At 43.7% G+C, this 16,722-nt stretch overlaps 1 protein-coding gene across 1 annotated transcript in view; it reads right to left on the bottom strand.

Moving 5' to 3' along the window:
• Window positions 1-16,722, bottom strand: part of Akap7 (A-kinase anchoring protein 7) — a 116,010-nt gene that overhangs the window by 55,475 nt on the left and 43,813 nt on the right. Inside the window, exon 6 of the mRNA XM_051164049.1 lies at window positions 6,903-7,015. Coding sequence (XP_051020006.1) covers window positions 6,903-7,015 — 113 coding nt within the window. The remainder of the gene's footprint in view (window positions 1-6,902; window positions 7,016-16,722) is intronic.

The following is a 16,722-nucleotide window of genomic DNA, read 5'->3' as shown; positions in this document are numbered from 1 at the left end:
CGCCACTATGGGCATAAGGCAGGGCTCTCTGTTGCTCTATGGTGTGTGAGTTCAGAGCCTTCCAAAAAGGCTCCCAGCCTATTCCAGGTCCAAGCTCAGACTATTAGGAAAAATCTAAGACTAAGCACAGCAAAGGCTAGCTGAATCATGGCGAAATCTGGGAGCACAGAGGAGGGGCTACTTTTTGACATTGATTTCTTCCTCACGCTGTTCATGTCCTTTGCTGTGGTGAACCCATCCTCTGTGGCTGACATGAGGTCTCCTCCCTCCAAGACTTCATGGAAACTAGGCTGGACTTTAGAATTAATGGCAATTAATTCCTCCTAAAATTCAGAGTAATACTAATCTCCATCCCTAGTTACATTATTTCTGCCTTTGAATTTTTTTTCCCAGTTGGTTTAGGCTTTCCTGGGGCCAGTCAGTCTAGCCCAACTGGTAAGTTTCAAACCAATGAGAGGCTCTGTCTCAAAGGGTGTGGACATCATTTCTAAGGATGACACCCAACACTACACTTTCTTTTGAAAGAGAGGGGTGAAAACCGACTAGCTCAGAGAGGCAGAAGAAGCACCCGGTTGGTTTTGCTACTTAGCCAACGTCCCAGAAGGAAAAAGCCAAAATGTCAAAAGCTAAAAGCTGCTGCTGCTGTTTCTTCTTCTTCTTCTTCTTCTTCTTCTTCTTCTTCTTCTTCTTCTTCTTCTTCTTCTTCTTCTTCTTCTTCTTCTTCTTCTTCTTCTTCTTCTTCTTCCTCTTCCTCTTCCTCTTCTTCTTCTTCTTCTTCTTCTTCTTCTTCTTCTTCTTCTCTTAAAAGGCTATACTCTTGTCTCTTGCCTCTGTATGCATGCACACAAAACTGCATCCCATCCCCCCCCATAAATACACAGAAGCATACGTGCACTCAAGCTTTAGTGGGTTTTTGTAAGAATGGTTCTAATAGACTCATACATTTAAATGCTTGGTCCCACATTGATGAGGAGCTATGGCCTGAGGAGGTACGTCACTGGTCCTCAGGGGACTGGGGGGTGGTGGCTTTGAGGTTCCAAAAGCTGGCAGTGCCTCCTCTCTTTGCCTTGTGCTTACAGATCACAATGTGAGCTCTCAGATACCACCTCAGCACATGCTTACCTGCCTGCTGCCATGCTCCCTGCTGTAAGGATCATGGACTCTAACTCTTTGGAACCCTAAGCTCCAAATGAAACACTTACTTTTAGAAGCTGCCTCCGTCAATAGGAAAGTCACTAAAACACATACATATACAGACAAGCATAATTTTTAAATTCTTAAACCATACTCTACCAAACACTGGTGCAATAAAATGAATAGTGAAAAAAGGACTTCCTGGTCAAACACATTTGGAAAAATGACTATACAATTGCGTAAAAAAAAAAAAAAAAAAAAAAATTCCCTGCAAGGTGATCCAGCCAACTCTGTGAACTCACAAGAGACCAGAAGATTTGCTCTGGACAATAAAACATGACCAGCAGTGGTTTTAAGAATCAGCACGTGGTTCTTCAACTCTCTTCTTTCTACAGAAGACAGAATTCCCAGCTGAAGGGAGCTCAGCCACGTGAAGACATGCTACGCTACGTAAAGACGTGCTACTATGTGAAGACGTGTTACGTAAAGACGTGCTACGTGAAGACGTGCTACGTGAAGACATGCTACGCTCCGTAAAGACGTGCTACTATGTGAAGACGTGTTACGTAAAGACATGCTACGTGAAGACGTGCTACATGAAGACATGCTACGCTACGTGCAGACGTGCTACTACGTGAAGACGTGCTACTACGTGAAGACGTGCTACGTGAAGACGTGCTATGCTTCATAAAGACGTGCTACTACGTGAAGACGTGCTACATAAGCACAGAGCAGCCACCTCAACCCACAACACGTGCTGAGTGTGGAGATCCTGGGTCAGATTAACTTTGCTTAAGACATCACCATTGACATCTGCTCCACCGTGTCATTCTTGAAACCCTGAAGACATCTGGAAGAAAACTTATGAAAAATGCTAATTGAAGCACTCGCTTTGAATCACCACTGCACTCTGAAGATTTCCATTAGGCTAACTGTGTCATTTCTAAGACAAGCAGGGACCAAAGGGGAGTCAATACAGCAGTGAGCTGGCTTCCTGTCTACCGTTCCCCACATATTTCTGTGCCATCAGGCTGCTCCCTGCTTTGTTACTCCACAAGGTGTAAAGCAGTGGTTTTCAAGCTGTGTCATGCCCAGGGTGACTACATTTCACCAGCCGCATTTTATAGACACCAACACCTATCCAGAAACACCCGTGAGGCACTCCCTGATGACCAACGTAGTCTTAAAAAGTAAAAAAGCATCACCTACAAGCTTAGTAAAGGAGACTGCAGCCATAGAAGCACATGAACATATTAAAACAACAGGCCAGGAACTATCAAATGCGCCAGACACTCACCTGGGTATCATTAAAAAAAATAAAAATCTAAGACTTGATTCAAGATGGATGAGGCCACCAACAGCTGCAGGGCTGAGAACTTCCTGCTGTCCTCAGGGCAACAACTTAGCTCCGCCTCAGTGCTGACAGTGCTGTTCATCCTACCCGTTCTCCCATCCAGACCAGTCGCGTCCTACAGCTCTGCAGCTTCCTCAGGTCTACATTTCACCATCACAGTTGGACTCAATCCTAACACCCAGTTCAAGCATGACTACGCCAGAGCTGCAAGTTTCCAACCTGGGTCGTTATTACACCAGCGCAGCTTCTGCCTCCGTATCATCAGCTGCCTGTTTCTGCCCCCCATAAGGCCTCTGTAACTAACTACTTGAACTCTTTGGATATGTCCCTCTTTAACTCTTTTGTATCTATTTCCATACTCTACATATATAAATATAGATAAACAGATATAATTTGAAATGTCTGACCAAAGTGCTACTATCGGTAATTAAGACTGGATTAAACCCTGTTTTCCAGCTGCCAGCTGCCTAGAGAAATTGAGATCATGTGACAAACTGCAGCCAAAAATGAACCCTGCAAAGCCTGTGAAGTTAATGCTTTTCAATAAACTCTGACACTGCAGGAACACAGGAGTTTGCCTGGCTAATTTTTGGCACAGCATGTCTCGGCAGTTTCTAGCTTCTTAAAGGTGTGCAAAGTTTACATTCTGGTAGCTTTCCCTTTTCAGGTGCCATCTGCAATCATTAGACTATCATAAGCCTTAGCTAGGCTTTTATCAAGAGATGGAAACTGAGCACAGAAGCCGTGAAGCAGGTGAACAGAGGCGACGGACTCCGTGGTGCGCTGACAGACGGCGGGGAGGGCGTTTCAGAAGAGATTAGAATTCCATCTGGCCTTAGACTTCACTGAGTGAAGTTTTATCTGTGGCAAGGTGTGGTTACACATCTCAAACCCAATGCTCAAGAGACTCAAGTGAGATCTCAGGTGAAGCCCTACCTCAAAATGAACAAAATTTCATTACTTCCATTGTATAGGATTATATATATTGAACTGTCTGTATGGCACAATTACTTTACAACTGAGATAATTTATTAAAAAAAGGAGCCAGGCGTAGTGGCGTGGTGGCTCACACTTCTAATCCCAGCACTCGGGAGGCAGAGGCAGGCAGATTGCTGTGAGTTCAAGGCCAGCCTGGTCTACAAAGTGGGAGTCCAGGACAGCCAAGGCTAACACAGAGAAACCCTGTCTCGGAAAACCAAAATTAAATAAATTATTAATAATAATAATAAATAAAATTAAATTAAAATTTAATTTTAAAAAAGTACTTAAAGAGATTGGCACCACATACGGAGGTAGGACAGGCAACTATTACCTTACTCCTCTCTTTTACTTTCTTATCTGATGAAATAAGACTGGAAGTTTGTGATTGCAGCCCAGGATAGCCCACTGTAGGCTCAACTTGATTGGATTACAGGATGCCTTGGAGGCTGCTGACGTCATCTCCTTCCCGCCCAGGAGGAGGTTTCCAGAGGAGAGCAGCAGCGTGCCAGTCAGGCTGCAGCGAATGGCAAGTGCGGACAAGCACCAAGCAGGCAGAGGCCCTGCCTTTTAGGTAAATTTTCAGTTCTCTGTGGTTAACCACACTTTAAAAGCATTGAATAGAAAATTCGAGAATTAGCTTCCCTGAGGGTGTAGACCTGTAATTCTGGAGGGCTAAAGAAGGGGTTCGACCATGACTCCAAGGCCAGAGGGGAAACTTAGTGAGGCCCTGCCACAAAAACAAAAAGGGAAGGCAAGAGTTAGCACTAGAGCTCAGTAGACAAGTATTCCAGAGAGAGAGACAATGCAGAAGTCCTGAGTCGTGTGTCCTTCTGAGCACTGTGAAACCCTGTGCTACGCCGCCCCACGCATGATGGGAATCAACCCTTCGCCAGCGTAGCTACAATGTACATAGGGACCTCTTGTTAGCCACTCAGTACCCATGTCAACTATCAGACCGGCTATCTCAACATCACATTCCACTCATTTAAATAATTCTTTTCTTTTTATCAATTTTTTTCATATACATTTATTTTATTACATATGCATAAGACAAACCACATGCAGCAGGGAGAACCATGTGACAATCATGAGTTCTATAAATGTTACATTCATAGTGATTTGGCTATTTGTATTTGTAAAACTTGAAGTAAACATCTTTCCTGTCTGGTTGGGTCTAAATTTCTGAATGAAATTCAATATCTATCATATCTCATCTCTATTAATTTAAATCCTTTATCTTGATCTAAAAAGATCTTATCCCCTAACCAACTAAACTTGATTGTAAAACTAAACTTTCTGTTCTTTAACACCTCTCAGAGACTTGAGAAGGAATAAGACTGAAATTCCTGAGTGAGCCAGCAGTGCAGGTTAGCAGCTTCCAAAATGAATAAATTGACTGGGACTGTTTACTGCCTGAACAGTCACCCAACACTCTCTATAACGTTGGAGCCTCATCTTCGGCCTTCTGGCCCAATGTCTCTGCCAGACTTATTCGCAAGGCAGGAACTATTGAGGACTATTGCTTACCCTGTCTTGGCAGAGTTCAGCCGTCGACTCTGCCTGCATAAATAATTCTTACTTTTGCCTAATGATGTCCCCAAAGTACATAGTAGTGATGCTGGCATTTGATGAACACACAAATGGGGAAACAACATCATAGTGATTAATGTTACCTGTGGCTTCAGGCATTTACTGGGGCCCTTATAACACCTCCTCCACTGACAAGAGACTACTGTAATCTGTTTCCTATAGATTAAGACTTCTAATCTATAGAGTATGAAATTTGGTTTCAAGTTTATATGCTGTTCAAGCAGAAACTTTTCCATTTTGATTACCAATCTAGGTCTAGGCCACCAGTCCCTGGCATGTAATAGCTACCGAATAAATATTTACGGAATGACTACGGTTTGTAACAGAAGCGCCCCATATATAGAAATGAATTTAAATGAACTGGCGTTGGCTGGTGGCCGGAGGGAGGGAAGACCATGAGGTGGAGCATAACACAGGCTCTGAGACACAGAGACTCTGAACCTCAAGAATGTGACCTCACTGGAGGCATTTAAACCTGCTGAGCCTCCCTCTTTCCTCTCCGGGGGAGGAAGTCAATTCAGAGCAACCAAGTGCCAAGGCATCACGTAGGAACAGTCTGAAAGGCTGAGCTCTAGACCCTTGAGCATGTAAATGCCCATTTGGTAAATGTGACTGGATGCTCCCATCGTGGGTTAATATTGTAAAGACAAAGCAACGTGTTGAAATAGGGCAATTACCTTCACCACTGATCTGTCACTCTGGGATTAAGTGTGAAAGCACCTGCAAGAAGGCGGTCCATTGAAAGCGAAACAAGAAGATAAGTGGGCAGTGGTCAGTCTACAGCACGCTCTGCTGGCTGTTACTCAAGGCTGCAAAAACGATCGTTTACAATAGTCATTTTACCTAAGCGTATTTTGTAATCATGCCTTACATCGATATTAATGCGTTTTTCACATAGCTATCAAAAATACGCAAGATGTCTCTTTGAGGACACCTTTAACAACAGTCTGTAGAAAGCTCATAAGCACAGGGCGGATCTTCATTCATAGAGCCTTAACAGGAACAGAGGGAATGCCGAGCAGGGAGTGGATGCTGATCTGTAGGATCATTTCAGAAATTTTGGTATAACAGAGACCAGCCTAAGGAACTCCTAGGCTGAACTGGAAATATCAAGGAAAAGTGAGTGCCTGTATGTATCCGTGAGGACCTGCGTGTGTACGTGGTGCGTGCGTGTGTGCGTGGCCGTGGGGAGGTTGGGGGGAGGGTGAGGAACCACCAAGTGCTAAAGGAAAAAAACCCTTGTCTTAGCTTGTCACTGTAGCCCAACCTTACGGGGAGAAGTGCAGGGAAGGGAAGGGTCCCACGGATACCAGTCCATGGTATCCTTGTTCTAGGTCTCGAGTGGAGGCGATTGCTGGAAGCGCAAGATTGTCTTTAGGAATCCCTGAAAGACCTACAAAAAGCAGAGTCCTAGAGCACCCTTCAGCCTGGGCTTGAACAGCGGACTACGGTGAGCTGCCAGAGAACAGAATAGGGCTAGCAGCACAGGAAGCCCAGAGAGCTAGCTCAAGGAAGCAGAAGCCATAAGCAGGAAAAGCAGCACAACAGCTCTGGCGCCATCTAGAGGTTTCTTCTGGGAGTGGTCTCAAAAGAAGCCACGGCGGCCAGGGGTGTGTCAGCGTGCTCCTCACAGCCCCGCAGCAAATGAGGCACAGCTGTAACAGCCTCCTAGGAACACTAAGATCTTCACCTCCTTGGGATAGAACTACATTCACCTGGAGTCCCAGAAACATGAAGGTTAGGGCGCCAAAAAAACACAAGACGTCACTTACACCCGCAAGCATGCAGAAGCCTGCTGTGCCCTGGAAAACAAGGCCAACCACACAAAGAGATGAGCTCTCACCTTCTTCCAGAGCATGGGTGCTTTCGACAGTTTCATAAAGGTCAAGTGAGGCTTAAAACTTCTGCTGTCTCCAGCCAGGATGCCTTTCTCTTGAAATGTTCTTTTCGCAGTCTCTGAAGAAAACAAAAAGAGCACAAAAATGGCTACTGTGACAAACACATAGTTATCCTTAGTCATTAAGAGGCTGATTCAAGAAGTGACAATTGTGCTAAAAAGATAATCGATCTTATATGGTCTCGAATTTGTTTTTTTATGGGTTGCCTGTGTGTGTGTCTCTGTGTGTGTCTCTGTGTGTGTGTGTGTGTTTCTCATGCTTTTTTTCTTTGTTTTCATTTTGTTTATTTATTTGCCTATTTGTTTCTGGGGGGGGGCATGGAGTTGGAGGGGTAGGGAGGGATTGAGAAGAGATGAAGGAAGGGAAATCATGATCAGAATACAGTGCATGAAAAACAGTTTTTAATTTAAAAAACATTTAAAAATAGCTATTTGCTATTTCTTAGAGATAGGAAGAAATACAGTGTGTTAACAAATATTGTGACAACTACACTTCCAGTGATTGCAAAGGCACAGTACAGTACACAAAACACCATCGTGAAAAGAGCATCTCACATAAATAAAGCCTGTGTTTTCCCCGCATGACGCTGCCTCTCAATGGCCATATCGGTGGTTTCCTTACATGGCAAGAAAAGACTGGCTGGTCTGCCCCTACCTTCCAAACCCATAACTTCTGAGCAAGATAAAGAAAAGCACTGTTCCCAACAAAATAAGAAACAGGGCTTGGCTCAGTGGGTAAGAGGACTTGTTTTGCACACACACACACACACACACACACACACACACACACACACACACACATTATAAAATAAGAAACAAACATGTGAGCCAAGCCTTTTGACTACTCCAGTTTAGAACCTTGGGGGTACAAGAAGAGAACACCCAGATGGAGCCCAGAAACTTTCCAGGATGAAAAACAAAACAAAACAAAACAAAAGGAGAGACCACAACAGCCTGGGTTCAGAGAGCAGGAGCATGTCACCTACCTCAAGGTCAAACTGCAGGGATCGGCATAGCATTCCCCGGAAGTCAGTCTGGGGCTAATGGCACATGTTACAAGGGCACATGTGTACAAGGGCACATGTGTACAAGGGCACATGTGTAAAAGGGAAGTGCCTGGGCTGGGGGAGCATGCATTCCAAAGGGTGGGAGGTAGCAGCAGCAGTGTGTGCAAGACTCGGAAAGTCTTCCTCTTCCAGTAGCCAAATGGACAAATCTCAGGGTGGGGGAGGGGCATCTAAGACATGGCAGTAGAAAGGGGACCATGAAAGGATGAGCAAGGCAGGGTAAGGACATGTGTGCGTCTAGAAGGCAGAAGGGAGAGAATTGGAGGGAAGGGATGAGGAGGACAGAGGTGGTGGAGATACCATGACCCAGACCTGGCCAATAACTCTGAAGACACGAACTACATAGCATCTTGAACCAGCAACTCCACTTGAATAACACAAAGAAAAAAAGATAGCGGTATGTCAAATTCTACACACAAAAAAGTACTGAAACATTGTCCTGAGTTTTCATAGGCTAGGTACGACTTACACCAATAAAGATATGGCTGATAAACGACCACACCGCCTTAGCGAGAAGACTATTACACAGCTGACAGAAAGAGTGAGAGCAGCACACACTGACCTCACAGCAGTCGGATCCTGCTGTCAGTACACAAGCCACATGCTAGATCATGCAAATTGGAAGCTGGAATTCTTTTTCATGCATGTGCAAAACTCCGCTCTTGAAAACCTGTTAATAAACGCCTTATGGTTCTCTCTTTACCCGAGAGTAGACGGAGGGAGGACTAACACAGTGAAACCCAAAAAGCAGCGGGAGGCAGGGGACAGGGGCTGCACTGGCCTGGAGCTGCAGCAATGTGGGGGACAGAGGGTTGCCAAGGGAAGCTATGCAGACAGGTGAGCCTTGTGATAGCGGGCAAAACCCGTTTCAACAGAATGGCGGGGAAAGTTACCCAACGTCCCTCTCTGGACTCCCCGTGTGGACACACCCACCGGCACGTGCATCAGCACGCACACACATATGACACTCCATGTGAGTCAGTGCTCAAGATAGCCTTCCTCATTAGTAGTGGACACGGAAGTGGGGTTGAATGGGGCTAGCTGCTACTCTGGTCACGGTTCGCTCTAAAACCCTGATGCTGAACTCCTTAAAAATGAAAGATGTTGGGCCAGCAAGATGTCACCAAGCCTGGGGAGACCTGACTGCTACAAAGTGTCTCCTGTCCTCCACATATGTGCTGTGGCAAGGCCATGTACTCGAATACACATACACACATGCATACACGGGGAGAACTGTAAAAGCAAATAATGAAGGGTGTTTTCCATGCAGTACTGGAGCCAAGCGCATGCTTCAGTGGCAGATGCCAATTTGGATGGAGACCAGAAGTTGCCAATGATGCGTATAATAAGCAAAACTATTTGGATGGAAACAGAGTCCAGGGTAGCAACCTCCTCCTAAACGAGTCTTCCTTAGTGTAAGAGTTCAGGGTTTGTCCAGAGAACTTAAAACAGATGCATGAGCTCATATCATCTTTCCTAAGAAAATAAAGGATTTTGCTGTTTAAAAAAAAAAAAAAGGCCCATGTGAAGGTAATAAAAGAACATGGCTGCAGTTCAGAGAGACTAGCAGAGTCTGGAAACAGGAACAGCTGAACGCTTACCATACTACAAAATCAAAAAAAATCTCATTTACGGATGGCAAAATTCTCAGTGCTGGGGTCCAGCGTCATTAAATTTTATTCTAATAATAATGAGGAAAGCGGGGGTTGGGGTTCGGCAAGAGCAATTTCTGTGTGACACAAACTGTATGTTGACCAGAGTGAACATTCTGAAATTCCACACAATTCCTCTAACTCTTCCCCCTGGACTGAACTGTCCTTGGAGACGGCCATTCGTGGAATCATAATATGATGGGTGGGGGTCAGGTTATCTGGGTCTTCAGGTATCACGTGGCATCTATCCATGCTTGATTTCTGCGGCTAGGTCCCCTCTGATTCCCACACGCGCGAGGGCTTTCTGCAGTGTCTGGCCCTCCTGGCACGGCACAGCAAGCAGCCCCAGGACCGTCAGAGGTCCTTCACTGCCTTCCTGCAACTCTTGAACACAGGGGAAGTAAAGTGTGGGCTGAGAAGGGAAGGGACTGAGGGGCCACCCAGGACAGAAATGGCATCTCTCAGCTGACAGCTGGGAGTGCAGGGAGATCTGGCTTTGCTCCAGCCTCCTTCTGGCTTTCTGCTGGTTTTGGTCACAAGATGATGACGGGGAGAAGCCACGCCTTTGCTTGGCCTCTAACTACATCTACAACTGTATCTTCTCTAGGATCAGGTGCCCGCCCCCCAAAAAATGTGATCACCACATCACTGTGGAAACTACAACATCTTTCTCTGCTTTCACTGTTTTCTCACAAGGATGACTGGGCAGGGTATGGAGAACAACAGGAGAAGGGAGAAGAAACTTCAATCGTTCCTCACGTTGTCCAGCTGTGTGTGAAACCCTCACTGTGGTTGTTTACTTTTTAAATGCTTACTAAATGCCGATGTATGCTGTGACACATACTATGATCATGTTGTGTGAGTTTGGGACATGTCTAAAAGCCCTTCTGCCACGCATTGGCGTCAAATGGCTTTTCCTCCCTCCTCCACAGTAATAAAGGGTGTACCACAACAAAACACTAAAAGGCTGGCAAAGCAGTGCCTGCTAGCTGAGAATAGACACAGCTCTGGCTAACTGGAATAGGGGAGGAGTTTAGTAGCCATGAGAATGCTAAACATCACGAGGTGCCCTAAGGTCTGTGGAGCCCAAGACATCAAAACCTCTTCTCTTCTCCTGACCACTGGGTGCCACAGATGTCCCCACTGAAGCCAGGGTGTGTCTAACCAGGCAGAGCAGACAGCCCAGAACCCAGCAAGACTGCGTCATGAAGCAATCAAGGCACTCATAACAATTACTATCCCTTTGCTCCTCCTTGTATTGATATGTTCTCAGCTGTTACAAGACTAATCAGAGTTGATACCCTAAGAGCATATATAGGGGGCGGAGGTCCCCCTCAGTCACAGACATAGGGGAGGGGAGTAGGGGGGAAGCGGGAGGGAGGGAGGAATGGGAGGATACAAGGGATGGGCTAGCAATTGAGATGTAATATGAATAAATTAATAAAAAAAATTTTAAAAAGACTAATCAGAGTTGAAGCATTAGGCTAAACTACACAAAAGTGTTATTTCCTAAAGTCAAAACCACTTGAACACCGGCAAAGTTCTATGTTTTAACCATACTGTGGTGGGCTAATGTGCCAAATTCCTAAAGTTTGGCCCACGAGATTAAGGCATAATTTGAAGATTGGGATTTCAGTCTTTACCTGTTAAAGAATTATCACCCAGGGAACAGAACCAGCAGAAAGATGTGGCCACACAAAGCCACTTGCTGATTTTCTTTCCTGAGTACATACACAGGCCCATAAGTACAGGATCTCCTGAGGGCAAGTGCACAACACACAGGGCTCCACAGGACTGTCCAGGCCCAGGACTGTCTGGTGCTGAGAGCTACCAGAAACTGCAGTGGACAGAACAGACTCCAGCTAGCCAAGTCCACACAGAGGCAGGGGCATCTCAGCCACTCTTTGATTTCTGCATTAGATTTTTACATGTTACCTTATTGATATAACGATCAAATGCATCTGAAAAAATGTTTTTAAATCTACTGGTTTTAGTTTCGTCTGATTTTGACACGACTTCTCTCATATCTCTCTGGGCCTAAAATATTTTATGATATTTATTGAAAATACTCTTGAAGATTTGTCACAGAGAACATTTAATTTCATTGGAGCATTTTCTCTGTACATTGCACTTTTTAGGTGTATGGAATCGGGGAAGGAAATGTCTTCTTTCTGAGAGATATTTCTTAAAGCGTTTGCTCCTAGTAGAAGCATAATCTATTGCTTACCCTGGGTCCTGTGTAGACATTATACATAAATCCCTTTTGAGATAAAAGGTTTACACTAATGTGAAAATCACATGTCATTTTTTCCTCTCTGTTCACTTTTATTCTGGAGGGGAGCTCATGAGTAGTTAAAGAGGCTGTCAGTTCTGCCTAGTAAGACAGAAATTCCTTCACGCACTAAATTGAAAATCACACAACAAATATATGAGGCACCCTTCAAACCTCATCTCAGTGTGCTTCCTAAATACAATTTATCTCAGGTATGAAGATGAAAAGAGTTGTCTGAAGAAAAATTTATTCAAAATATGCTTTATGGGGTGACAAGATGCCTCAATGGACCTGAAAGCACTGTGCCAAGCATTGAAAATTTGAGTTCAAGGCCCAGGACCCACATAGTAGAAAAGACTGCTATAGTGTGTCCTACACACACACACACACACACACACACACACACACACACACACACACACACTCAAATGTTTATATACGCTTTATAATACTAGCTCTTGCTCAACACTGAAACAATTTAATGACCAACATTTTGATGCATAGCTGTATCTGTTTTTCTAGATTATATTTATCTTTATAGCTCTTATTAAAATGGATTCTTTAAAAGTACGGCAACAATAAATTCATACTTAAAAATAAAGAAGTCCACACAGAGACTGAACCACAAAACAGAGAGCATCCACGGGGTGGACCTAAGCCCTCGACACACATGCATCAGTGGTCAGCTTGGTCCTCATGTGGAAGTCCTAACGGCAGGAGCAGGGGCTGTCTCTGACTCTGTTGCCTGCCTCTGCATCCCTGTCCCCTAACTGCACTGCCTCGGCTAGCCACAAAAGGAGAAGATGTGCCTAGTCTTACTGCAACTTGATATGCCAAGATGGGTTGACATTCGTGGGAGGCCTCCCTTTCTGTGAGCCTCTTCTGAGGAGACAGGGAGGCCAGGAGGATGGCAGGGAGGTGAGATGAGAGGGAGGGGCTTGGGGGAGAGGAAGGAGGGAAAGCTGTAATCGGGATGTTAAATAAACAAATAATTTTTTAAAATAAGAAAAAAATAAAGAAGTTACTAAACATTGTTGCAAAGTAAACTATTAAACTGATTTTATCAGAATCCTTCACTTTTAACTACATACCCAGTTTTGCAAACCACATATGCTTTCCTGCCTTCCCTTTCACCATTTCCTCAAACTCTGAGGCTCTTTATATGACAACACTGTAATTAGGACCCTAGTAATTATGCTCCATGGCAGATATACCACAATAAGAATGAAAGTACTGGGCTGGAGAGATGGCTCAGTAGTTAAGAGCACTGGCTGCTCTTCCAGAGGTCCTGAGTTCGAACATTCCCATCACCCACACGGCAGCTCACAACTCCAGTTCGAGAGGATCTGAAACCCTCTCACAGACACACATGCAGGCAAAACACCAATTTAAGTAAGATAAATAAGTTATTTTTTTAAATGACAGTGGTCCATGATTTCTGTCCTTCAGCCTATTAATATGCTATACTTCCATCTGTTGATTTGCTTATGCTGAACCGTCTTGCATCCTCATAATAAAAATAACTTGCTCATGGTATATGATTTTCTTAATGCACTCTTGAATTCAGTTTGCCAGTATTTAGTTGACAATTTCTGTGCTTATGTCCATTAGAACAACTGGTCTATAAATTTCCCTTTTTGTTGTGTTTTTATCTGGTTTGACAGCAGGGTAATAATCTTGGCTTCAGAGAATCAGTGTGGTCATATTCCTTTGGAAGGAATAAATTATAAGCAATAAAGATTTAAGATGATTAAGAATATTATTTTCCATTCATCTAAAATAAGTTGGAACTAGGGATGGCTCAGCAGGTAAGAGCACAGGCTCCTCTTCCAAAGGACCCACGGCCAATTAGCACCATCCACAAGGCAGCTAACAACCACACACAGCTCCAGTCCCAGGGGATCTGATGCCCTCTTCTGGCTTCTGCAGGCACTAGGAATATAATGATACACAGGCTTACATTAAGGCAAAACATTAAAAATGTTTTGTTTTGGTTTTTAAAACAGCATTTCCCTGTGTATCCCTGGCTGTCCTGGAACTCACTCTGTAGAGCCAGGCTGACCTCAAACTCTGAGATCCACCTGCTTCTGCCTCCCAAATGCTGGGATTAAAGGTGTGTGCCACCACTGCCCAGCTGAAAATAAAACTTACTTTTTAATGTAAAATCCCTGTAGCTCACTTATCAAGTACACTTCCTTTACACAAATGAAAATCTCAGCTGGGCACTGTGGCATATATAGTCCTGCCATAGGATGCTGAGGCAGAGGGATCTGAATATCATGTCATGTCAGCTTGACTTTCTCTTTAAAAAAAAAACAAAAAACAAAAAACAAAAACTATTCCAAATGGAGCTGGTAGCTGCAGCTTTCTCAGTTTGCCAATCAGGCATTTTGTGTGTCTAATGCCAACAGCCTTAGCAAGGACTACAGCGACCTGTCTGCTTTTCTGAGATACTGGAGCTGCTACTGTTTCCTGCACACTGCTTTTAGACCTCCTCCTCCTCCTCCTCCTCCTCCTCCTCCTCCTCCTCCTCCTCCTCTTCTTCCTCCTCCTCCTCCTTCTGCTTCCATGCTGTGGATTGAACTGGAGATCTGTGTGTGCTTGGCAAAAGCTCTGTGACTGGACTATATACATTCTGAGCTCTAGATTGTTTAAAAAAAAAAAAAAGAAAGAAAATGCCATCTTTAATTGTTTCTGCAGAAAAACAAAACGGTAACATGTGAAGGCCAAACTTCAATGCTTCTGACACCCAGGTCTCAGGGTGTTAGTGAAGACTCAGGCCTCCCTCCCGCCTGACGGCTTGTGGATGCTAACTGGTCAACACTGAAGCTGCCACTGAGGACAGGCAAGCACAGGCTAGAGTTGGTAATTAGGACTCAGACATTATCAAAAACAGCCCCTTTGTGTTCTCTGGTATTTTAGTATTTTGTTTTGCTGCTTCAGTTTGGTTACTGGGTTTTGAGGTGTGGTCTCACAGCCCAGACTGGCCTCATTTGCTATGTGATCAATTTGGACTTCTGATCCTCCTGCCTCTGCCTTCCACATGCTAGGATTACATGCGTGCACCACAACACCCAGCCTAGCGGAATTCTGAGTTGAAGAAAACTAATCTTATCATTCTTGTCCTTATCCGTAAAGTAAGTGGGGAAACTAACAAATTATTTGCTTAAATGATGATAGTACCTATATGGGTTCTGATTTTCAGGATAATATCATTTAAAACTCCAAGAATTATGCCTTGTGGTAACTGAAGATCTAAGTGTGTTACAAGAGTTCTACCCCATTGCATGGAGCTCATAAAAAAAGCGGTAAGAGAGAAGGTGTGCATATGACTAAGGTGGCCAGGACCAGTAAACCATTTACAATAGTCTCTAAGTTCAAACCTCAACACACATAAAAAGCCAGAAGCCAGTCCTTTAAAAACAAATGATTTTATGTTCGGGAGCGCATGTGTGTGCAGCTATCTGGAAAGGCCAGAAGAAGACATCAGATCCCTTGAGGCTGGTGTCCTGTGCTGTTATGAACCACAGAAGATGCTATGAGAATCAAACCCAGGTCCTCTGCAACCAGCGAGCCATCTCTCCAGCGCACACTAGTTCTTCATGTTTAAATGTACTGGCTGCTTTTAATAAATTTACAAAAGAGCTCTATTAAAAGAACAAAGCCAGACCTTACCCAAGCATCTGTCTATCCATAAGGTCTTCTGAATGAAACACAATTTGTAACTCAGACTAAATAGGTACTATTATTTTTAAAGTGTGTGCTTTATTAATATAACCTTTATAAAATTTTAACGCCCCAACATTCCTAATATAATGATATTTAATTACTGTCTTAATGTGCTCTAAAAATAGCCAAAACCAGGTTGCTGAGTTACTAAATGCTATCTATACACATGTAGTTATGATGATAGCATGAGTCATGTCCCTGTAAGTCAGCAATCTTGCTTTAATCATCTTCATCTCAAAATAACTTTAAAATTATAATTTTAATACAAGATGTGTAAAAATAGCTGTTTTAAATTTCTCAGCTGTACCACTTATAAACATTGAAAACTAAATTATATTACAGAACATATTTAAAATGGAGTTGCTTATATATATATGGGTTCTTTTTTTAGTTTTTTGTTGTTGTTGTTTGACATTTACATGTTAACACAATGTGTATCGATCATATCCACCCACCACCTCCTCGCTCCAGTTTCCCCTCATCCCCTGACACGGTCTCCCTCCAGGTTTCATGCCTTCATTATACTTTTAAATGTTAAGTATTTTTATGTGTGATATGTGTGCTCCAAATGAGTAAAGAGTGATTCTTCCACCCTGTACCCAGAGTCTACAGCCCTCCAGCATGTGCCTAGGGAATTCTAAAAATGTCATCTCTATAAACAGAACAAGGGCGACTGCAGCTTAATTATGAAAATTAATTCCTGATATTATGCATGATTAAACTCTAGGAAAGGATTAAACTTGGAACTTTTTAGATAATCACTACCACATTTCTTCATGTTTTTATAACGTGTTAGCTGTAAAACAGTGCGCCTGCCTGTCTCCTGAGTGCTACTCCAACAGTAGCTCTGAGATGAGCTCTTCTGATAGAATTAGTCAGATTTTACAGATAACCTGGTTTCACTGTTGTCAGTTTTTAACAACTGTCACCTTCTGTTCCGATAGATAATGGACTACAGGTTAACCTAGCTTAAGTGCCATTCTCCTAAAGCATATTTTGTTGCTCTAATTTGGCAAGGGGGTTGGGGGTTGGGGACAGTGAGAGCT

The sequence above is a fragment of the Acomys russatus genome, chromosome 21, assembly GCF_903995435.1.
Source record: "Acomys russatus chromosome 21, mAcoRus1.1, whole genome shotgun sequence".
Taxonomy (NCBI): Eukaryota; Metazoa; Chordata; class Mammalia; order Rodentia; family Muridae; genus Acomys; species Acomys russatus.
This window is presented reverse-complemented; position numbering and strand designations above follow the sequence as displayed.